Source organism: Durio zibethinus, chromosome 5, assembly GCF_047325235.1.
Source record: "Durio zibethinus cultivar Kanyao isolate XHJ-2024 chromosome 5, ASM4732523v1, whole genome shotgun sequence".
Classification (NCBI taxonomy): domain Eukaryota; kingdom Viridiplantae; phylum Streptophyta; class Magnoliopsida; order Malvales; family Malvaceae; genus Durio; species Durio zibethinus.
In genome coordinates this window covers 7402941-7429451 of record NC_143166.1, presented here as the reverse complement: position 1 = coordinate 7429451, position 26511 = coordinate 7402941, and the positions used below count along the sequence as shown (strand labels likewise).

At 28.2% G+C, this 26511-nt stretch overlaps 1 protein-coding gene across 1 annotated transcript; it reads left to right on the top strand.

Annotated features, from left to right (window-relative positions):
• The first annotated feature begins 1490 nt into the window (after positions 1-1490).
• LOC111282283 (IAA-amino acid hydrolase ILR1-like 1) lies at positions 1491-14126 on the top strand. Its single transcript, XM_022870298.2, has 5 exons — positions 1491-2191; positions 3137-3262; positions 3358-3672; positions 3803-3931; positions 13484-14126. Exons 1-5 carry the CDS (start codon positions 1817-1819, stop codon positions 13859-13861), a joined length of 1323 nt encoding a protein of 440 aa, XP_022726033.2. The 5' UTR covers positions 1491-1816; the 3' UTR covers positions 13862-14126.
• The last annotated feature ends 12385 nt before the right edge of the window (positions 14127-26511 follow it).

Below are 26511 nucleotides of genomic sequence, written 5' to 3'. Positions count from 1 at the left end.
AAAAAAATTATCTAAATGATAATACGATGTAATTATTGATCTATTTTAACAAATAGTCCATCAAAGGCACAAAAAGTCTTACAAAAATTCATCAATAAAACAACACTTTCACAATAATATATTATTGGTTTCAATTATTGAAGAATACCTTGGATATTGGGCTTCTCATTGCAGTTTGAGGTGTTGACAGAATAAAATTTATTGGTAAATTTTATCGATGATTTTGAAATTTTTTTATAATTATATTTGATTGGTAATCCTTCAATTATAAAATAGTTTATGGTAGTGAAATATGTATATAACTTACTGAAAATGTATGTTAGGAAGTTTTAAAAAAAGTTATAATTAGATTTAAACAAATTAGTTAAGAAAAAATATTTTACAAAAATTTGAAGCTTTTGGATATATAAATACGAAAATTTTAAGAATTTACAAATTTACAAATTTAAAAGCTTAAAAGTAAAAAGGGTGTTATAAGAAAAGAAAAAAAAGATAATTATATAATTATTTAAAAATAATTTTGAAAAAAATGTGAATAATAAAAATTAGGAAGTGAATAGAATTACCAATGCCATTTTGCCAAAAATAAAGTTTTACTATGACTAACAGAAAAGACCGAGAACGCTGAATCCTATGTCTGTAAACAGGTGAAACGGACAATGTTTTTCCAAGACGTATCGTCTACAAATATCAAGCCTCTACTTTATTGGATAATTTATTGAGAAAATTTAATACTAGATGAGTAATTTTTGTAAATTTAAAAGATTAAACGAAAAAAAAGTTTAATAAATAATTCATAAATAAATTTGTTTGTTATTTATATTTATTTATTAAATTTAGTAAATAATTATAAATAATATTTTAATATTTTTATGAAAATAATATTTTAATATTCATTAATTAAATAAATAAATTATTAATATAATAATATTATTTATTTATATTTAATTTATTTAGATCATATTTGATATATAAAATTATAATAAAATAAGATAAAATAATATTATGAATAAGATTAAATTAAATAATGTTATCTTATCTTATATTTTATATATGCAAAAATTAAGATATAATAATTTATTTATTGATCAAAATTATCTATCTTTAAAATTTATACAATTAAAATTATTGATGTAATTTTTAAAAGTATAATAGAATATGTAAATTTATTTTCATGGATTAAAAATAAATTTTTTAAAAAATTGAATTATTTTATAATAAAAAATATATTTTTTTTGTAATCACATCTTTTTTAATTAAATATAAATAAAAAAAATAAAGTAATTATTATACTATTTTATCTATTATTTTATACCTCAAATATCACCTAATACTCTTATATAAGCTGGAGGAAGAGATGGTTGATTTTTTATCAACTTTGATTTCTAACAAATTTTGATGGAGAAGGGGAATTTGACACAAATCGAGGAATTTGGGGAAAGAGAAAACGTGGAGAATGTGAAATTTATTAGATGGTGATGAAAGGCGGACTAATTACCTAAAAACAAAATTGTACTATAACAGCCAATAACAATTAACTGATGTAAATATGATGAATATTATTCTATTATTGGACTCATTGGGGTGAGTGGACAGGAATTGATCAAAGGTCTAGAATCCTGCATCTGTGCTTTTCAAGTCAAATGAAATGTACTAATGCATAAGACCAGAAACAGTGCAAGAAATCAAAATAAAATACTACCCACTTAATAAATAAATAAAAAAAATCAAGAGAGAAAAAGCCTCGTAAAAAATTCAATGAACTCCTAACCAGCGACACTGTTTTTTATCACCTTGAATCAACTTTGCCTCGGCCATGGCCCTGGACATTCTACAAGACATCTTCTTAATCTCCATAACTCTAGTATTCCAAGTCTCTTGCCATGAGGAGAGTTTCAGTTCTTTCACTCCACCAACTTGTCTGAACGAGTCGGTCAAAGACCAGATACTTAGGCTGGCAAATGATCATGAAACAGTGGACTGGATGAAGCAGATAAGGAGGAAAATACACGAGTACCCTGAACTTGCATATGAAGAAGTTGAGACTGGTGAGCTTATTAGGCATGAACTTGATCTGCTTGGTGTTCCTTACCGATGGCCTGTGGCTACAACTGGTGTGGTGGCTACAATTGGGTCTGGTTCTCCACCTTTTGTTGCTTTAAGAGCTGATATGGATGCTTTACCTATTCAGGTCAGTTTTTTGTACTTCTTTATCATTCAACTTTTTCACTTCTTTTTTTAAATGAAGAGAGGGAATTTATATTTTCTAATACAAGGGTTTCATTGAAGAAAATTTTGAACTGTGTACTCATGGATTATGGACCCACTGGGCTTTGAATTTGGTTCTTGACCGCCGTAACCTTGATGTAATATGTATTCAATAGGCATAGAGCATCTGCTGAAGCAAACAATTAACTATCATCAACAGTTCTAAAAGAATTTTAGATGTGAAACAGGAAAAAAATTCTTTCCTTCTTATCTTCCCTTTTTAGTGAAGGAGATCATTAGCACATCTTTGAAAAGTTTACTAATCAATAGTCATAGAAAGAGATTGGTATTTGAACCTGAGCTTAATTTGGTTAGTTCATATATATATAGTTGTTTAAAAAGATAACATTCAGTAAATTTAGAGTTTAAATTTCAATATCTATAATCTCTTTTCTTATTCTCATATTGCATTTTGCGGTTTCTTTTATATAAAAAAAATGTATGTTATTGTATAATATAGTGTATGGTAACAGTTTTTTTTTGTTGTTTTATTAAAGTCAGCTCTGTTTTGTGTAAAACATAGGGAAAAAATGTTTATAGATGATAATGAATTATGGAAAGCAAGTTCAATAGGGAGTGCCGCCAACATATGGCTTCTACTATTACAGAAAAATGGGGGTTGGGGTTCATTTGTCATGTTTCTAGAAGATCGGATAAGCAAGGAAGCTGAACCAGAAATAAATTTCTAGCCTGTGCTTGATCCTGTTTTCAGATTTACTAGATCGCATGGAAGAAATGAAATAAGGAACTACTTGGGTTTGAGAAATTTGACCGTCAAGCCCTGCCTTGAGAACAAAAAATGAAATACTACGCTTTAATGGGATGTCTGTAATTTGTATGTCATGTAGTCTGCAGTTTTAATATGTAGGAATTGGTGGAATGGGAGCATAAAAGCAAAGTAGATGGCAAAATGCATGCCTGTGGCCACGATGGCCATGTTGCCATGCTGCTTGGAGCAGCAAAGATACTGCAAAAATTGCGATGCGCGTTACAGGTGAAGCATAATTATGCCACAACTCAATTTGTTTTAGAGTATTAATTCTTCACTTCTCTTATAAGAAATTAATTAAAATCTGATTTTTGATATAGGGAACCGTAGTTCTAATTTTTCAACCAGCTGAGGAACGGGGTGAAGGAGCTAAAGACATGATCAAAGAGGAGGTGCTTGAAAATGTAAAGGCCATTTTTGGGTTGCATCTGGTGCATGGATATCCAGCTGGTGTTGTTGCCACACGACCTCAGGAATTTCTAGCAGGGTGTGGGAGCTTTAAAGCCACAATTATTGGAAAAGGAGGTCATGCTGCAATTCCCCAACACACCATTGATCCAATTTTAGCAGCTTCAACAGCAGTAATAAGCCTACAAAATATAGTTTCAAGGGAAACAGACCCTTTAGATTCTCAGGTATACTTCTTGTTTCAGATAATGTCAAGGTTTTCATTAATTAGCCAAACGAAGTCATTTGATCTTGCGATTCTTGGACATTAGATTTAATGTAATTATGTCACAATTGTCAGAGTATTGCATACTGCAGGTGGTCTCAGTAGCAATGATTCGTGGTGGAACCACATTCAATGTCATCCCAGACTCAACAACGATAGCTGGAACTTTCAGAGCTTTCAGAAAGAAGAGCTTCAATGCACTCAGAGACAGAATAGAAGAGGTGACTATTGACTACTTATCTCCTAGTCGACAAATGATTAATGGTACTAAGATAATGCATATGGAATTTGAATTTTTATTATTGCTGGACAAAAATCAGTGGGCCTGCATTGTTTTTCTCAGCCAAAATGAGAATTTATTAAAAAGTAATTAAAAGGTTACAAATATCCAATTTAAGTTGTAATTGAATCAAATCAAGTTGATATATTGCTAAACTCAAACTTAACTTGACTCAAAAGCTTGAGGTTCGAAATATGATTCGAGCTTAATTGAACCTCATTTTTCATGCTTGAGCTTGGATCTAATTTAATGAATTACTCGAGCTTGACTTGGTAGGTCTGATTAGACTCAACAAAAGTTAATATATTACCAGACTCAAACTTGACTCGATTAAAAAACTTGAGGCTCGAAATACGATTCAAGCTTGATTAAGTTTTATTTTTCATGTTCGAACTTGAATCTAATTTAATGAACTGCTCAAGCTTAGCTCGGTAGGTTTGATTAGACTCAACAAAATTATAAATATTGATGATAAATACTATTATTTTTTTATTTACTTATATATATTAAATAATTAAAAAAATTAGATTAATTTGGATTAGGGTCGTAAGCCTCTTGAGTTGAATATTAAACTATTCAAACTAGATTCCACTAACTGCTCAAGTAGCTTGAGTTTGGCTCAACAATGAACAAGTCAAGCTCAAAATTTTTTCAAATCAAAGTTAGAATAGTTTTATGAATAGCTCAACTTGTTTACAACCCTCATCCAACCTAAAGGTTAAAAAGACCTTAGTACAAAAGAGCTTTGAAACCTATCCTATCAACTTTGAATAAGAAATCCAATGAGCAGTGATAGCAACATAGTCCCAACACTTGAAAAACCTACAAACTAATGGATACACTTTCTTATATTAGAAGAATCTCTTAAGCCTTAGGGAGAATGACACTTGTTCTATTATGTTTAGGATTTTAAGTGGGTCGTGGGTTTGTGATAGATTTTATGGGCTAAATTTCAGAAGAAACAAAATGTAAGCTGTGAGTTTGTGTTTTGCGTCATTTTTTCTGATCCAAGAATATTTTCTCCTTCAAAACTCTCTCTTTCTGCAATATCATTGTCAAAATTTATTATGCTTTCAAGAAAGAGAATGTTTAGATAGGAACCAGGATGCTCAAGGTAGTACAAGAAACGCAAGGCTTCCTCATTGTTGAAGAAACATAACCAGAATTAGTCCTCAAAATCATTCCTTTAGAAAATAGTTTGGTTCACGGATTTTTAGATTTTAGAAGGGAAAATGATTTTAAAAAAAAAGTAATATTAAAGAAAAATGTATGATTCTTGAATTTTGTTAATTTAGAGAATATAAAATTTTTATATTTAGTTCACAAGAATTAATGTAAAATTACATAATAAAGTCTTTCACTATATAAGAAAGTCTTTCATCATATTGTCCTTAATAATTCGTGAATAATATATGATATTCATAATGTTACCATGTGCATAATATGTTCTCTTCGTTAAAACTAAATAATTCTAAAAAATAATATTTTATATTTTCAATAAATATAATCACAATTTAAATTACTATCTTAACATTGACTGGCCTTATGTAGAAAAAATATGCAAATCAACAAAGTCTGTGTTTAGTAATAATATTGAGTCTGTTATTTTAGATTTTATATATAATAATATTAAGTAAAAATATTTTACATTTTATTTTTTTTCATATTTTTAACATAACAAAAGCCATGTTTTTATCTTGTAAGTTTTGTCTTTTCAATAAAAATTGTGTTTCTTATCTTAAAAACGTCATCTTTATTAAATTTTAAAAAATATTTTTTATATTTTCAACAAAGATTACGTTTTTTATTTTAGAAAAGTCACCTTTTCAATAAAGGGTGCATTTTTATCTTAAAAATATTGTCTTTATTAAATTCTGAATTTTTTTTATATTTTTAATAAAAATTATGTTTTATTTTAGAAATGTTGTCTTTATTAAATTCTCAAAAATATTTTTTCATATTTTCAACTAAAACTATACTTTTATCTTAAAAACATTGTATTTTCAATCAAGACTGCATTTTTTTTAATCTTAGAAACGTTGTCTTTGTTGAATTTTGAATTTTTTTTAATATTTTTAACAAAGATTGTATTTTTATTTTAAAAATGTTGTCTTTTCAACAAAGACTATATTTTTTTATCTTAAAAACGTCATTTTTGTTAAATTTTAAAAAATAATATTTTTATATTTTAATAAAGATTACTTTTTTATTTTAAAAACGTTATTTTTGTTAAATTATAAAAAATAATTTTTTTATCTTTTCAACAAAAATTGTGTTTTTAATCATAACTTTGTTAGAGATTTTCAAAATAAAATATGAGAAATAATCTCACACTAGAAAAGAAAAAATAAAAACATATAACTAAGTTTGTTCAAAATAGAGAGATAAGTTCGTTCAAAAGGAATAGTTTTAACTATTTAAAAATAGATAATTTTTATCTATTCAAAATAGACAATCATGTCTATAGGAAAATATACTTATCTATTTATAAAAGGCTTATTTGATTTTTTAAAAATATACAGAAATAATTCTTAGAACTCTCCTTCTTTCTTTAAACTTCATATTTCTTTTTATAAAAGTTTTGTTGCAGAAAACCTTTATAGAAGTTCATTGATCTTGTAATATGCTGGTGATTACTCAGTAGATTAATTTTGTCAATACAAAATGTTGTCAGTCACTTGGTTTTATTGTATCCTCAAAGTTTATTATTTGTAACTCTTTTACACATCAAGTAAATAATACGGTAGGGGCAAATAAAACCTTAGGCACGTTACATGCCTTAGAGCCTTTTCTCAAAATTCTAGATTTACCAAAAGTAGTAATTCTCATTTTTCAGTGTTTGCTCTAATAATCTTAAAGTTCAGTTCAACAATGGCTACTACAGCAACATTCAAGGAATTAGCTTATAGTTTTGTCAAATTGGATTGTTTTGATGGTGACAATTTTCGAGGATGGTAGAAGAAGATACATTTCTTACTTTTAACCTCGAAGGTTATATATGTTCTGACTATTGCTAAACTAAAAGAAAATGAAATAGAAAAATCTATTGTTGTAATAAGAGAGAGGCAGAGATGGGATAATGTAGATTACATATATAAAGGTCATATTCTGAACGATTTGTTTGACAGCTTGTTTGATACAAACTAAAATGAAGTTATTGCAAATGAGTTATGGGACAAAATGGAGACTAGGTATATGACCAAGGATACAATAAGTAAGGAATTTCTCGTTAGTTATTTTAATAATTATCATATGGTTTATGGACGTTTTGTGATTAAACAACTATATGGAATTGAAAGAATGCTTCATTAGTTTAAACAAAATAATATAAGTATGGAATAAAATAATTATTGTGTCCTCTATAATAGATAAACTTCTTTAGGACTTTAAAAGAAGTCTGAAACATAAAAAAGAAAAAATCACTCTTGAGGCTTTGACTAATCATTTTTGAATTGAAGAGGAATATAGAAAGTAAGAGTAGCATTTCGGTTCTGGTAATGCCAAAGTTCATGTTTTGGAAGAAAGACAAACTACAAAGCCTGATAAAAAGAAGTTCAAGTTTAAGCATATTGCTAATTGGCCTAAATTCAATAAGAATAAGAAAGGATCATGCTACCATTGTGGTAAGCTAGGACATTTTAAGAAAGAATATCGGTTGTTACAGAAAAAAATGATTCCTCAAAAGGGGATACTTCTAAAAAATTTGTTGCCATGATTTTCGAGACCAACATGCTTGGAAATGATGAATCTTGATGGGTTGATTCTTGGGTAACAAAACACGTGTGCAAGGACAAAAGCATGTTTACAACATTCAAACCAAGTGAATATGGCAGTATCCTTTCATGAAAAATTCTTTTATAGCAACAATCAAAGGGAAAGGGACTGTTGACCTTCAATTCAGTTCTGGAAAAATTTTAACTTTGAATGATGCTTATTATGTATAAAAAGTTAGAAAGAACTTAGTGTTTGAAAGTTTGTTAAACAAGTTTGGTTTTAAACTTGTATTTGAGGTCGATAAATTTATTTTATCTAAAATAGATTTTTGTTGGGAAATGATATATGTATGAGGGAATAATGAAACTCAATATTATTAATAAAAAATAAGAATGTTGTTTCTACTTATATGGTCGAATCTTCATATTTATGGCATTATAGATTATGTTACTTAAATTATAAAAAGTTGCATGATATGAGTAAGCTTCTGTTAATACTTGAATTTAGTCAAGACATTAATAAATGTAATACATACATGTTGACTAAGATTACCATAAATCTTTTTTCTAGGGTTAAAAGAGATACAAAGTTACTTGAGTTAATTTAACAGTGATGTTTGTGATATGCATAGCACTTCTACATTATCTCAAAAGAAATATTTTGTCACATTTATAGAAGATTATACTTGATATTGTTATATTCATCTGTTATATTCCAAAAATAAAGTACTTGATAAGTTTAAAATATATAAATCTGAAGTTAAACTTTAGTGTGAATATATAAATCTGAAGTTGAACTTCAATGTGAATATTTTATCAAGTACTTGAGGTCGGATAAGGATGAAGAATATTATAGTCCAAGTTACTTTGCATCCACCGAGATAATCCATCAAGTTATTAATTTTTATACACCATAACATAATGGCATAGCTAAAAAGAAGAACATGGTCTCAAAAAAAATGGTAAATGCAATGTTATCATATTTTGGTCTTGGACAAGGATTTTGGGGTGAAGCTTTATTAACAAGTTGTCAAATACTAAACAAAATTCCTAACAAAGAAACAAAAATAACCCCATATGAGCAATAGAAGAAAAGAAAACCAAATCTTAATTATTGAAAGGTTTGGGGATGTAAAGCAATAGTTAAAATTTCAAAACCTAAAACGAAAGAGTTGGGTGAAAAAGGAATAGAATGCATATTTATAGGATATGCATAAAATAGTAAAGCATATAGGTCCATGGTTATTGAACCAAATGATTCAATTTCAATTAACACTGTTATTGAATCAAGAGATGCAATTTTTGATGAAAATATATTTAAATCTATTTCTAGACAACTACAAGTAATTCATTCTACAAGTGAAAAAGAAATTTCAAATCCATTGGAACAAATTGAAATTAATGATAAATGTTGTTAAGAAATAAGGATAAGCAAAAAGGTTAGAAAGGCAAAAGATTTTGGACCATGTTTCTTTATGTTCCTTGTGAAAGGGATTGGTGAAAACATAAATAATAAAATTCCTTATTGTTTTAATGTGGAGTTTGATCTTGTTATATATAAAGAGGCAATGAAGTTTCAAGATTCTACTTTTTGGAAAGAAGCAATAAATGATGAAATGGACTCAATGATGCGAAATAACATTTGGATTTTGATTGACCTTCCATCAGGTTCTAATCCAATAGGCTATAAATGGATTTTTAAAAAGAAAATGAAAGTGGATGAAACCATAGATAAATTTAAAGCAAGGTTGATAGCCAAGAGCTTTACACAAAGGTAAGGAATAGACTACTTTAATACTTATGCTCCAGTAACTAGAATTGCTACGATTAGGCTTCTAATTTCACTTGCCTCAATTTATAATTTGATTATACATCAAATGGATGTAAACACAGCATTTTTAAATGGTGAATTAGAAGAGGAAGTATATATGGAACAACTGGAAGGATTTATCATTTCAAGTCAAGAGCATAAGGTTTGTATACTTTTAAAGTCTTTGTATGGACTTAAGCAAGCACCAAAAAAATGACACCAAAAGTTTGATGAAATCATTATTGCTAATGGTTTTAGAAGTAATGAGTAAGATAAATGCATATATAGCAAATTTGAAAATGATAAAAAAGTCATAATTTGCTTATATGTGGATGATACGCTAAATTTGGCATTGATTTAGAACAAGTTAAGAAAACAAAAATTTTTTTATCATATAACTTTTCAATGAAAGATATAGGTGCAGTGGATGTTGTCTTGGAATTAGAATAATTTGGAATGATAGTGGTATAACCTTGTCACAATCGCATTATATTAAAAAAATACTTAAAAAGTTTGATATTTTTTATTGTATTTCAGTATCTACACCCATGGATTTTCAACTAAAATTAGTAACTAATACTTGCGGAACAATCGATCAATTACAATATATAGGAGTAATTTGGTGTATGATGTATGCAACGACTTGTACAAGGCCATACGTAGCATTTGCTATTGGAAAGTTAAGTTAGTATACAAGTAATCCAAGTAACTTGAATTGGCAAATAGTTAAAAGAGTACTTTGATATTTGAAGAAAAGAATCAATTATGGATTGTGTTGTAGTGGATATCTTTTAGTTATGAGAGGATATTTCGATGCTAATCAGATTACTAATATGAAAGATCATACTTCTACAAGTGGGTGGATCTTTATACTTGGTGGGGGTGCCATTTCTTGGTGTTCCAAGAAATAAACATGCATAACAAATTCTACCATGGCAGCTGAGTTTATTACATTACTCACAATAGCTAAAGAAGCTGAATGGCTAATAAATTTATTATATGAAGTACCTTATGGCCTAAACCAATTTTTTCAATTTCTATTTGAATTTGATAGTGAAGCAACTCTAACAAAGGCATATAGCCAAGTATACAATGGAAAGTCTAGATGGAGTGATCACTATAAATTATGTGAGGCCAAATGAAAACTTGATTGATCCTTTAACCAAAAACCTTGCTAGAAAATTGGTAAAAAAGACCTTAATAGGGATAAAGCTCAAGCTCATGAAGTGAAGTCACCAATGATGGAAACTCAACTCAACCCTGGTTATAACATCAAGTCTTGAGTTCAATGAGACAAAGTACATCATTTGTATGTGAATGCTAGCACTATAGTAATGTTTAATGCCGTACTAGGTAAATTGTTAACTACCCATAAAGGTCAATGAAATATGAGTAATATACTCTTAATAGACTCATAACATTAATATGTTAGAGTGTTATAGTTACGTGAATACTCTTGATGAAAGCTACTTATGTAAACGTGAAGTGTGGTCGCTTCTAGGAGCTTAAGAGCTTGGCTCTAATAGCACTCATGAAAAAGTATGCAGACATATGACCACAAATGTGTCACCGGATACCAAGCATTCATTTGGTATTGAAATCATTATATGAGACAAGTTTGGTTAATTGAATGGAATAGCTAGTTCAAAGCATAGTCTACCATACGATTTTGGTTAACTTTAACTTGTTTTCACTAAGTGAAGGTTCAAATCGAAAGATACTTTCATTTCTGCAATTGATTTCTAAGGTCATCATAAATCTAGATTATTTTGAAAATGATGGGGGATTATTAGAGATTTTCAAAATAAAATATGAGAAATAATCTCACATTGGAAAAAAATAAATAATTAAGTATGTTCAAAATAAATAATTTCAATTGCTCAAAAATAGACAATTTTTGTTTATTCAAAATAGACAATCATATCTGTAGGAAAATACATTTATCTATTCATAAAAAATCCTCTAGTTTTTTGAAAATATTCAAAAACAATTCTTGGAACTCTCACTCTTTCTTCAAACTCTAGATTTCCTTTATAAAAGTTTTGCTGCAGAAAAACTTTATAGAAGTTTAGTGATCTTGTAATATGCCGGTGATTACTCAATAACTAATTTCGTCAGTGCAATATGTAATCAGTCACTAGGTTTCATTATATCCTCAAGGTTTATTGCTTGCAATTCTTTTGCACATCTACTAGATAAATAATACGATGAGGGCAAATAAACCTTAAAGAAAGTGGCACCATTGCACGTCTTAGAGTCTTTCATCAAAATTTCAAATTTACCAGAAGCATTAATTTCAGTTTTTCAGTTTTTGCTCTAAGAAACTTTTGTGAGGATTTTAATAGCACAATATTAAAAATGTTATTTTTGATTAAAATATATTAAGAAAAAATTTATTTTAATAATATTTTATAAAAAATTACTATATTTCTTAGGCAAATAACATTTTTTATATAATCTAAAAATGAAATTGAGGAAAAATGGGAAAAATTTTTACTTCTTAAAAAAATTCAGGGAGAAAAGTTTTTGATTCCTCTTAGATTTTCACTTCTTGACACTATTAAAAATCTTAAAAAATCTCATAAATCACATTACAATAAAGAAAACCAAAAAATTAAATTATAAAAAATAAAATTCCAAAAAGAAAAATTACTTCCTCCCAAATCAAACCCCACTAAAAGGAATAGAGTAATTTTCAATTGAATCAACATTAGCAATGATAGGGTCATTATAAAATCTTATCAACATAATTTTTCAGAACAAAATGATAACAAAAAAAAAAAAAAAATCATTACAAGACAATAAATTGAAAGAGAAATAAAACCCGAAGTCTTAAACAAGACAAAGATTCCAAATTTGCACATATCATTTTAGAATTCTTACCACTTCGAATGTTGTTTTTATTCAAGTAAGCAAGGCAAATGAGAGAAATGATAAAGGGGAGGAAGCAAAATATGCAAGCTCTAAAAAGGGTGGTTTGATTAACGTTGGATTTAGACCTTGGCCTTGGCTTGTGGATAGAGTTGGATGGACTAGGTGTTGATTCATATGGTCAAAAATTTGTATTTATAGAAGTTGGTGAAGAAATGATTGATCGAATTCAAGAGGAGGTGGGTTTTGTTTGTGTTCTCTTGCTAAACAGCTTGCTAAGTTTAGTATCACAGTCCACACAAACTTATGAGGTATTGACAATTTAAGTGATTTTGCCTCACAAAAAACGCTTTATAAGTTAAGAGTAATGTGAATATTTATATCCTAAAACTGATTCTCATACTTAGTCAATATAAGATTCGTAATTTTTTTTCTAGAATCATTACATACTTCCCACTCCAATAAGAACTTATCATCTTCGGTGGCATATTGTTGGTATTCTCAAAACTGATTCGAATACTAAATGTTATGGTTCACATTAACTTTTAAAATATTATTCGTTTTGACATTTTAGGTCTCATGATTTTTTTTTCATAAAAAACACCTTACAAATTAAATGTGGTGTGAACATTTATATTTCAATATTGATTCTAATACATAATCAATGTGAGATTCATGATTCTGCTACATAACCATGACACTTAAGCCGAGATCCCTTGGGAAGGATCATCTTGTGGGCTTTTTTAACTGTACATATGTTTGTTATTCAACTTTTTTCAGGTTTACGGTCGACTCCCGTAAATAATTAAATATATGCAGTTTTTAATTGAAAAAAATTTGATCCCTGGTGTAGCCGGGGTTCCTTTCTAGTGGTCAATAGAAACAAAACCCAAAGACAAAATTACCAAGGAACTTGAACTTGCTAAAAAAATAGAGGCATCTTACTCTTTACCATAAACCAAAGAACACTCAGGTTTTGAAAATCGTGATTAGGGAAAGAACGGTAGCCTGACAGAACATATAGCATTTTAGATGTTACTTTAGTAAGATGATTTTTAATGTAAATATTCATGAATATCCAACTTCTTGAGACCTGCAGGTAATTAAAGCTCAGGCAGCTGTACATCGGTGCTCTGCTAAGATCGACTTCTCAGGAAAGGATCATCCGATGATTCCTCCAACTGTCAATGATGAAAAAGTATATGAACATGTAATGCGTGTGTCCAGGGAGATAGTAGGAGAAGAAAACACAAAACTAGCTCCGACTTTCATGGGGAGCGAAGACTTTGCTTTCTACTTAGACAAGGTTCCTGGATCGTTCCTCTTTTTAGGCATTACCAATGACAAAACTGGAGCCATACATCCTCCACATAGTCCTTATTTCACCATTGATGAGGATGTGTTTCCCATTGGGGCAGCAATTCATGCAGCATTTGCACTTTCATTTCTCTCGAATTCTGCAACAAGTTCAATTTGATTCCTATTGCTAAATTGTTTTAGTACCGATCGTTCTATTCCTTCTAATCTATTGTTTATATAAAAAAAACTTAATTACACTTTTTTTTTAGAAATCCTGTTTATATATGTTTATATATATATATATAGAGAGAGAGAGAGAGAGAGAGAGAGAGAGAGAGTTGATAACTGTTGTTTAAGACACTCCTCATAAGGTTGTGTCTCTGGGACATTATGTTCTGTAATGGTAGTGAAGTCGCCTCACCAATCTTTCTTCACCATCATTAATAAAATACTGATTTAAAAAAAAAAGTTAATTATCCTTTTGGTATCTAAATTTTAGAAAAAAAAAATTAGTATTTAAAGAAATAAAATGTATAATTTACATATTTAACTTTCAAATAATATATCATTTTAATTCAAATTTTAATATATATTTGTTAACTTAACTCATTTATATGGTATCTAACTGATATAATTTTACTATATGCATGTTATTTATTAAATAAAAATGTTAAATATTTTATAAAAATTTTATGTGAATGTCAAGTTATAAACAATAATTAATAAATCCTTGATATTTTTTATGATTTAGATAAAAAATTTATTTTTAATTTATATTGAAAAAGTTATTGATAGTATGTATGTTGAACATATAACTTGAAATATTTATTAAATGCCACATATATAAGCTCATAAGATTATCTGACCAAAATTGGAGGTTAGCAAGATATAAGATTATATAAGCTGATAAGGTTACCAAGATTGGAGGTCATATTAACATGATATATAATTTAAAAGTTAATAGTCCAAATTATAAATTTCATTTTTTTGGTGCCAATTTATATGTTTTTGTCAAATTCAAATATTATAGATAATTAACTCTTTATAAAATAGACTTGTCAAAAGACAAGGTTACCCGTTCGAGTTTGAAAGTCTACCTAAAATTTGAGAAGGTTTGGATATGAATTTTAAGCCCACTAAATTGGTGTGGGCTTGAAATTTAGGCCTGCTTAAAAAACAAGCTAGGCCTTGGACATAAAGTTTGAGACCTGAGCCACGCTTGACTTGAATAACTATTATATATATTTTATTATATTTATATATTATATAAAATAAATAGATAATTAAATAATATATATACATTTATATCATATGCCTATATATACTAATCACATTCAATCAGCAAATTAAATTTACAAAATTTGTTTTAGGCTTTATGTTGTCATTATTTATTTTATCATAGTTGATATGTATTATAAAAATTAATTTTATTTTTCATTTGAAAAAAATAGAACATGGATGGACCTAGACAAAACCTTTTAAAAAAAAGATAAGCTTGGACAGTAAAATGAGACTCATATTTATAGACACTTAATTTTGTTCGGAATGAATAAATTGCAATAGATTTTTTAGTTTGGTTGTCATTTTAATTTGAGCCCATTTTGAAACTTGATCAGACTTATTTCACGATAAGCTGTGAGGGGTTTCATTTTATGTGAGCTGGAACCCAATTTTGAATTATGATTAAGTGATTTGGGTTTAGGGTTGCAAGGCCCAATGGATGACCAAATTCAAGTCATTTTTATTAGGATAAATTAACTGGTTTTAAAATTTATTAAAATATATGTAAAATAATAAATAAATAAATAAATGAAAAAGGGACAAGGCAAGCTAGTACTAAGGCTTAGCAATGTCACTAGCCTTATCTTTGGTGCACCATTTTTAGCTTTTCAATTTTCACCTTATGTTCTACCCACTAATTGTAGCACAAATCCATCAAGTTTTCTCACTATCTTAAAACTAGCACTGCAGCTCCCATTTCATGCTATCCCTGTTTCTCTTCGTGTTTTACCCTATTTTACCTTAGTATAATTTGATTAAACCCCTGACAACATCACATTGCTACAATGCTGTAAGTATTAAATTTCGTTGTCTCATATAAATGGCATGCGAAGGGAGTAATACAAAAGATGTAGACACCATCCAAGGCCAAGGTCACTAGCACCAATTCTCATCACAACCTTCGCAAAAAAAAAGCACAGAAAACATACTCCATTTGACTTTCCTGCACTAAAAAAAAAAGACCACTTCCAACAATCCACCTATACAAAAAAAATACTAGTTTCCACACCCAAACCACACCAGAGGCTAAAAATCCTATAAGTTTAGCCATTCCAACCAGACCACCCTATATCAAACCCACATAGCCACCAACATCTCAAGCCAACCTAAACTGCCCATCCATTACCCAAAACCACTTCAAAATCGTCGACCACAACTAGAAGTAGCCCAATCCCCCTCTATTGCGCAAACAATCCCTTTAACCACAAGAACACTACCAAATAAAACCCAAAACAAACCCAGCACACCTAACCACCACGTTTGCCAATACAAAAAGGAAACAAAAAACACAAAAAAACCATAGTCAACAGCAAAAAGGAGAAAAGAAGTTAGTTTCATAAAAAAAAAAAAGAGTAGAAAAGAGGTGAATGATGATTTCCCAATGGCTGATCTACCCTAAACCAGTGGAAGTAGGTTAGAGGAGGAGTGGCGCTAACCCAAAAAAAGAAAAAAAAAAGAGAAGTCAATTTTGCCACAAAAAAAGAGAGGCCAAAAATCAAAACGGTGTCGTTTCAAAGGTTGTAGATTCACACGTCAACCCTACCAAGCCCAAGATCTTTGTAATTGACTCACACGTCTCTTTTGAGCCAAACTAGCTTGAACCGGCTTGAACCGACTTTCACTGGTTTGAATTGTCGTAAATCACTCTGGATCACTCTGGACTGCCAAAAATCCGTTAAAAGTACTCGAAGCCAATTAAAAGATGTTGAACCGGTCATTGGACCGCTGACTGCTTTGACCAATGGGCATTTTCGATTTTTTGTATTTTTTATTTCATTTCTGATTTTTTATACTATATTTTATATTTTGTGTGTGAAATTTCGATAAAGAAATAAAATAAATTAAAAATGCTTTGGAAAAATAAAAGCTTTGGATTAATTATTATTATTATTGCTATTATTTTTTAAATAAATAATAAAGGATAAATTTAGATAAAGATTGTGTTGTCAATATCTAAAATATTTCAGAAAATAAAAATAATGAAAAAATGAAAAGCTAAAAATAATAATAGATAATAAATAACAACAAAAGTAAAGATAATAATAAAATTTCTCACTTTTTTTTTTAAAAAATACGGATGGTGAAAATAAATAATAATAATAATAATAATAATAATAATAAAGATTTTTTAATCTCTACTTAGATGATGGAGGAAATAAAAATTAATTTTTTAAAAATAATAATAAATAATTTGCATAGATGTTAGAGAATTATTAAATAATAAGATTAGAAACAAATAAATATTAAATAATAATAGTAATAAATTTTTATGAAAAAGAAAGATATAAAAAATTTCATTTTAGGAATCATAAAAAGTAAGCTTGTTTCAAAAATCTGTCTAGATGTTGAAGATTTTTAGAGATATTCGTATTTTTTTTCTTTTATCTAATTTTGAAGATAAACCATGATTAATTGATACAAATTTTAATAGGTGTTGTAAGGGTGCCAATCTACCTCACCTACAATTAACTTTCAAACCCAATTTTATTTTTGTAAATCGAAAATTATTTTTTTGATAAATTTTAAATCTACTATATCATTTTATTAACAAGATAAATTTTTTGAATGATTAATCATATTTTTTAAAAAATTAGTAACTATTTTTTTATTATTTTAAAATTTTTACATCTAACAATGCAAAAACCGTTATAACAATGTTTCAAGTTAAGTTAGACTTGAACAAACTTAAAACCGGTTAATATTTTGTCTAAACCGAACCAAAATCTAACCCCACCAAACTCATGGACAGTCTATTATAAAAGCAACGTATTTGATTGAAGTAACTTTGTACGAAATTATACGTAGTTTGACAGATGTGAATAGTTATTCTTTTGGTGTTTTTGCCCTTTATAGAGTGGATGTTAGAGGATAAAAGGGTTTTTGGAATGTCAGCAAAACTAAGTCAGATTAGCATAACATTAGAGATCAGAGGAATCATTGAATTGAAGAAGGGGTAAAAGAAGAGAAGAAAATGGAAAATTTATATACTAAGTAATATCGTTTTATTTATTTTTTATATGGTCAACGACGCAACGCTCAATTTTTATTTGCAGCTAGCATATATTACCTTTTATGGGAAGTTATTATATCTCATTATAGAATTTTAGGAATTAAATAATGGTGTCTCTATCGCCAAAACCATGTATATTTAATTTGCATTTAGCCAATTGTTCATGGGAATTCAAAATTTGTAAAAACCGATCACTAATGACAAACTATTTGCATAATATCAAATTATCATAACACATGAAAACTTCAAAAATTAATCATAACAAGGGTACAAAGATTACTCTTGCAACGAGTCAACGAAATGAGAAGCAAAATTGAAAAATCACAGCGATACCATTCAGACACAAAAACCCAAACCAAAGGAAATCCAAGAGAACCCTTGCAATAAGATTATTCTGACAAAGTAGGATCAGACTCTCTCTCCCGCAACTAAAATTGTAATAATCAAAGCAAGGAGTCCAATCACCGTTGTTGAAGACACAGGATTGCCCATACTCGCTGCCGGTTCTGGGGACATGGCCATGCCAGACGTGTGCTCGTGCCCCTCATGGGCGGCAACAACCATGATCAACAAGCCAAAACATGCAGCAAAGATGGTTGTGACGGGAGAAGCCATATTTGCAATGCCTTTAGACTTTAGAGCAACAATGTCTTAGATAATATGGATTGATTTAAACAGATACAAGTTGATTGCTTCTGAGTTTTGTTGAATTTGTAAATCGTTGAAGGGTCAGCATGTCCATGAAAGGACAAGAATTGTACTATGTTGCTATCTGTTGTACGAAGCTTTAATAGTTTAATTCTTACGTGCCTAATTTGTCATTAATTTTGAAATTGTGAAGTTAAATTTTCTACTCTATCCAAATGAATTGTACTACAAAACTTCCGTACGTCTAACTGGATTGTGTACGATCAATCGAAATAAGAATATTACTGTTGTAAAAAACTAAAAATAGGAAGATATCTAAAAAGTTAAATCATTTTAATATGACAAGAGGCTTAATATTTTTTTTTCTATATTTATGGCTATTCATTATTTTTAATAAAATTTTATTTTGATTTAGCTAAAAAATATTTAATCATTTTAACTTAGTTAATATAACATTTAATTGTCATTTTAATACAAAATTTAACTCAATTAATTTATACAATTACTTTTAAAAAATAATATTCAATAAATTTAAAAATCAAATTTTAATTTCTATAATCACTTCTCTTATCTCGATTTTTTTTTATAAAAGAAAAATAATAAGGGCATGTTAATATGAGCAGCGATTACAATGATCAATGCGGCAAAACAAGTAGCCCAAACGGTAGTTTTGATCAAAGAACCCATATTTGCTTTTCTTGACTAATATATAAATCAACGTGAATATGGTGAAGGCCTATTGCGAAGGGGTGTGTAGTACTGCGGATTCTTTAGGGGTAAGGACCATGGTAGCTTTGGCAGCTGTTGTTTAGCTCCCATCGTTGAAGTCTATTATTCCTAATTTGTCTTTTAACTTTTGAAGTTGTCCCGGTGCTACTAGAATTTGCAGCATGCATCAATAGCTGTAAATACCAAGGCAAATATATATATATATATAGCTGACATATTATCTTTATATTCATATATATCAAAAGAGTTGCACATGTCTAGAATATATAAATTTATAGACTTATAGTTAAATCTGATTTTAAGAGTCATCATCAATCTTTTTTGTTAAAGTACAATTGATCATCTAATTAAATTTGTTCTCTTTTAAAGATAAATCTTAAGCTTAACTTAGATATCTTTAAAAGATAGATTTATATATATGAAATCAAGACTAGATCCAAGAGTATGGTTACGTATGAGGATGGTTGTAACACCCTCACAACGCCCATCAAATGATGGTATTAATTTAATTTCATATTATCCAAACTTTAAAATGTGTTTATAATTCACCTAGTAAATTTAATATTGAAAATTAGTTTTAAAACTACTCAAATCGTTTGTTAACAATTTAAGATAATTTTTTTTTAATTTAAAAGTATTCATAGAGACTCGTGTCTCACTCTGAAAAGATTTCGTCGTCAGATTTATTAACATAGTTTTTAAGAAATCATGTTTTAAAATTAATCAATAAAATTCTTTAATCATTTGGTAAGATATTATATCAATGCATATCCTCGAATCGTTTAGTGAGATTTTTGTTGAAAATCTTTTTATGAAAATTCTTTTTTTTAAAAAAAAAAACAAAGTTATTAAATTCTTCAATAGTTTAGTAAGATTTAGCAAAAATTTGAATCATCCAATTATTTGGTAAGATATAAAAATAATTTTTTTCTTAAAACTCATTATGAAATTCTCTAATCGTTTAATAAAATTCATAATTCTAAAATTTTTAAATCCATGAAGATCCTCAAATAGTTTAATAAGATTCATGAATTTATTTTTTAAAAATATTTTTTAGAAATATCAATAAAATATATACAAATAATAAAATAAAGAATATAAAAAAAACAAATTGAAACTTAAATAAATAACATAAGATAAAAATAAATAAAATAAAATAAATACCAAAAAGAAGGCTTGACTTGGCTCAGTTCAGAGGATGCGGCTCAAGGCATAAAAGGTGTGGCTCCACAGCTTGGTGGCTTGATCAACTTAGTAGGAAACCAGCTTTAGGCACGTAGGTTGAGAATGGCACGAATCAGACTACCCAGTTGAAAACGTGCGGATCCATTTTTTAAACAGTTGAAACAATATCGTTTCATGCATTTATAAAATCCTAAGTTTTTTTTTTCTCAGATTTCTTCTTCTCTTTCTCTCTCCTCTCACAGCTTCTTTCTTTAGGCAATTTTCGATTGTTGTTTTCATCACCGATTTTTGGAATTAACGTCGGAACCGGGAAATTTCTCTAGAGTTTCATCGAAAAATGCAAACTTTGCTAAGAAATTTAAATGCTTTTTAAAATTTTCAAAAAATTTTAAAAACTAAAAAAAATTGTAAAAATTCTCAAAAATCCTCTGTCTTCAGAATACTCTAACAACATTAAATCTAACTTTCACAAATCTAAAAAAACCCATATATATATTTTGCTAGAAACTTCTTATGCTTTCTTTCTGCTATTTTTTTACTTTGTATATTTGCTCTTTTTTTCTTTTTGTATCTGATGGGGTCTTTTGTAAGCTTTTAATCCCAGTGATCATAGAAAAAGGTTTTCTTATCAATTTTAATCTCCTAATCAAATTTGTATTTAGAGTTTTAATTCAAATTCATTTCTCCAGCCAATTCCCTTTTTCACTAAAATCATTAGACTTTAAAACTAAATCAAACTCTTCCCTTTTAATTTAACAAAAACTAAATCATTTAAAATCAATCTCAAACAAATTGGGGTGTTTACAATACAAAATAAAGCTTTAAAAGAAGGTTTAGGGTTAGAAGGGAAATAAAAAGGAAATTTAAAGTTTAACATATAAAAGAAAAAAGAATGACAACTAAATGAAGGGTTTTTTTTTGTAGTTATAATTAGAGGGAGAACTGGGAATTTAGATAGTCATATTAGTGATAGCGTTCTAGAAAGTAGAAACAATAAACCCAAAATCCTTTTTTTAGAAGTACCATTCTATTAAATCCTTACATGAAGTTTACTTTGCTAGATATCTTCGTCCATTTTTTGTTTTCCATGTTTGTGTTGTTTTGAACATGGAGCTTAACTTATTTGATTCAAGTAATTATTCTTAAAAGATAACATTTAGTAGATCTAAAATTTAAATATTAATATCTACAACTGCTTTTCTTATTCTTAAAATGCAATCATTTTGTACAAAAAGTTTGCCTTTTTTTTTTAAAAAAAAAGTGAATTCAACGTTAAATTTAAAAAAAATAAAATTATTGTGTAAGTTACACATTGTTTTATTACTCAATGCACTACTTTTAACGGTTTGACTTCAGCTAAGTCTCATTGAGCAAATATTCTACTTAATTAGTCCTTACTATACCTATATATTAAAGTTGTCCTCAATTGTCAATTTATTACCAAGTCAATAATTATACTATTATTTGAATGCCAAATCACAAAATAATTGTCACATCACCTTAATTAATTGGCTACTTTATTGCCATATAAGCTTTGTTAATTAGTCACCTTATTATAACATCAAATTAAAATCCAATTAAATTAATAGATTTATCTCCTAAAATGCAAAAAAGTAACAAAAAGTTTGAAGATCCAAACTTGTGGTTAATAAAGCCAATGTTGACAATCGTAGCGACCAAGGCGATGATTGGAATGAAAAGAGAAAAACAATGTAAAAATTCTCCACTTTGCTAATGTAAAGAGAAAAAAATCATTCTATTTTTTGAGAAAAAATCATTCGAGCATTAAAAAAAAGCCCAAAAACAAACAGCCCTAATTTTTAATCCACATCAATTCAACCTCAATCAAACACCATTCAAGCTCAATCTAACATAATCAACAAATGAACACCAACAATTACATTTTTCTTTAATTTTTGTAATTTTCTGTTGAACCTTGAATGGGTCTGAAAGTTGACTTAAGTGATGAGAACTCCTCTCCATCATCCAAATTCTATGGCTGCATGGGTGGGTGGGATGAACTTTAAATCAAATTGCCAGTAAGGCCAAAGAGGGTGAGAGAGGGAGCGTGATAGGCTACTTCAAAGGAGAGGGAGAGTGATATTTTGGACTTTTGGAAATTGAGTTTGTGAGTTGAAAGAGAGGAGGTAAATAACTGAGTTTTAAAGAGATTAGATGTGAGAGATAGATAAGAGTGTGAAAGAAAGAGAAAAAAAGAACATGATCAAGACTCGAAACTAGGAAGGGCAATTTGTGGGCTATTTGACCAATGGAGACACATATAGGGTAAGGAGGTGCTTTATTATTATGCAAATTCTTTTAATTTAAAGAATAATTTATTAATTGAAGAAAATTTTAAAAATTTTAATAGGAAAAAAATTAATTGTAAAACTTTATTAGAGAAATTTAAAATTATAAATTTAAGAATTAATATATCATAAATAGAAAAATTTTAGAGGAAAAAATTTGATAAAAATTGAAGGGATAAATTTTTTGTATAAGTTATGAAAAATAATTAAAGTTAAATGATTATATATGGATTATATCATTTATTAATTTATGATTTTGTATTTGAATTTTAGTATCTTTTTTGTTATGACATTTATATTGTGCTTAATTTTTTTAGTATATTAGAATTGTTCTTATTATTATTTTTTCTTTTACAATTAAATAACAATTGAAAATGTCATTCAATATATAATAATTTGAAAGTAATTTAAAATAAAAATTTTAAATCAATTAATATGCCTAAAAATTAAATTATTTAATAGATTAAACATTTTAAAATCTACTACTCTTAAGATTAAAAACTACTCTAAGTAAAAATTAAAATTACTTTAATCTCAAATAAATAAAAGATATAAAATAGCTTGAGAAAAAAAAAAAGGGCTCAAATGGCAGTGTAATATTAAAAAATGTCCTATTAGAAGTGCGATTAAACTCACTTTTCTCATATTAGAAACTAAAAGTTTCTTAAACCATCTTAATAGTGTTTTTTTTTATCATTTACAATTTTCTTGCAAAAACAATTTTTGTTTTTTTTTTTTTAATTAAGCTGACAATTTCAAATTTAATTGCTTTTACTGTTGTATACATATTATCAAGTTAAAATTTCAAATAATTTATATCTCATCAAAATTAAAAAAAAAATTATGGCCCGACGCTATAGCGGTTTTGGTTTTTAGCGACGTTTTTTTTACCGTTTAGCGGTGTTTATTAACGCCACTATAAGGTTATGGCGTTTGGGGAAAAATGCCATGCAGAGTGTCGCCTATACACGCGTCACGGTAAATAGCGACGTTTTTGAAAAAATGCCTCAATATTAGTGGCGTTTATATCTGAAGCGCTGCCTTTTTAGTGGTATTTATATCTTTGAGACGCCACTACTTTAGAGGTGTTTGAATATGAAAATGGCTCAATATTAACAGTGTTTGTATCTTTTAGTAGCTGCTATTTCAGTGACATTTTTATGAGAAAAACGCTGTTGCATTGACGACGTTTATAATAAAAAATGCCGCTACTTTAGAGGCGTTTGAATCTGAAAATGCCTCAATATTTACGGTGTTTGTATCTTTTAAGCGTCGCTAATTCAGTGGCGTTGTTATGAGAAAAATGTTGTTGCTTTAGTGGTGTTTTTATAAAAAATGCCACATAACTAGCAGCGTTTGATGGAAATAGTGCCATTACTTATAGTGGCATTTTATGCTACAAATGCCACTAAATTATTCATTTAGCAAACATTGCCCAACGCAAACGCTGTCATTCTATAAAAATGTATTTTTTTTAATTTCTTATAATAAATTTTATTTTCAGTAAAGAGCTTAAATTTAGAAATTGAAATTAATATTAACTTCATTCACGTTTAAATATACATTTAATTAATACGAAGTTTAATAATTAGTATAATAACATTCAAATATTGTAAATACATTAACCAAATAAAAAATTAAAATGTATGAAATGGATGACTACATACATTTTGTTGGCTGTCAATTGATAACGAAAAATTTTCACTTTGATCACTAATGTGCTCAACAACCTACTGAATAACACCATACAATTTTTAACACTTCATTGTATGCTTATTTTTTATTTAAAAATTTTAATAGTTACTAAATATAATATTTAAGTTGATGGAGCACCAATATCATTTCTTGAAAATTGTTGTTTCACAAAATTCATAAGATGATCGAATCAATCATGCAACTGCTAAAATTTTGCACGCTCTAGCTCCATTCTAGCATGTTCTTCTTCAATTTTGGCACGCTCTGTTCTCTTTCTGCTTCCATTTACTAAAAATGTTGTTGCATAGTTTGTAACTCCCCTCTCAATGTTGAAATGTCTCGCGAAGATTGATTTGCTGAGAGTGTAAATTATGAAGAGTTATGTCCATAGTAGGCAGATGGTGTTGGACCTAATCCAAGGCCTCGGACCCTTCCATGCCTTTCTTTTCCAACAACTTCTATGAATATCCGATTCTTCATTTCTTACATGTTGAGAGAACCTTCAGATGCTACTTCAATCTCAGCAGTCATTTTCTCTTTCGCTTTCTTCTGTGAAATTGTCATATACAACTATCAAGTTTAATGATTAATTGATTTTATGTTAAAAAGAGCTAATATATACTTTATGTTAAAATAGATGATACAAATTATCACAATTTCTTGTGTTTCAACATTCATATAAGATCCGTCTTTTTTTGTTTGTGTTACGTAAAAAAATTTCACACGTCCAATTATACCGTCCATCTCATTCTCTTATAAAAAACATATGTTATTTGATAGGATACATATCAACCGTAACTTATTTATGCATATCAATCCGTCAATCAAGTATTAAAATTTTGAATAACTTTAATCTCCTTTATTTATATTTTGGCCCTGTAACAATACAATAGTCTTAAATATACGCAAAGAATAAAAGCATTTTGGGCTTTCACACTTATCGATCATGAAAACCAAATTCAATTATTTCTTCCGGTTTAATATAAATGATTAAAGCTATTCAATATGTTGAAAAGCATCCAAAATTTATTTGTATATTTGCCTTTTATATGCAAAAATATTCTCAAACAGACATAACTAATAGTTTTTTCTCCCATATCAACCATAGAAACCAAGTTCAATCAATCGGACAAGCTTAATATCAAGTATTGAAGCTATCGAAAGTGTTAAAATACAATAATAACAACAACCAGATAATAAAGGCATAAATATATGTAAACAGTAACTTTTCATACATATCATCTGTGTAACTAAGTTTAAAACTTTTGATATGTTTAATATCATGTATTGAAACAATCAAATCTATTAAAACAGAACAATAAATGTTAATTTCCATATTTACCTTTTAACGACAAAAAAAGTTCATTCATTGGAATAAGTTAATTATCATAAACTTATGATTTCTTTTTGCTTTCTTACAAAACTTTTTGATTCACTTGTATGGCTATATTTCTGTTGCTTTTTGCTACCAATCCCAATCAGTTCTCTTTCTTGTCATAAAAAATAATTGCGTATATGATAGAAATACAAATATTACCAACTAAAACCATCAAACACTTTCATTATTTAATTATATTCTACAAAGTTATAAAATAGTACCTCTTATTTTCTTGAAAATCGAAATCTAATCAGTTGTTCATATTGCCACCTAATCACATTACGAGGTATATTTTGCATCATCGCCTATACAGTAGTATTTCGATCGAAATACTTATTCTTCAAACTATGCTTATAATCTTTCAATTTCTTTCCCAATGACTTAAGCACAAATGAAGTTGATATTTCAAGTACAAATCTTGACTGTAATAATACAATAAGAAAAAGTTTGAATAAGTAAACAAAATGTAAAATAAAAATTTTGAATATATCTAATTAATTATACTAATACCTCAATAAAGTTTAACGCATCGACTTTAACTTTTTCTGGAATATTATGCCATGTTTCATAATGAATAGGCAATTTCATTCCAT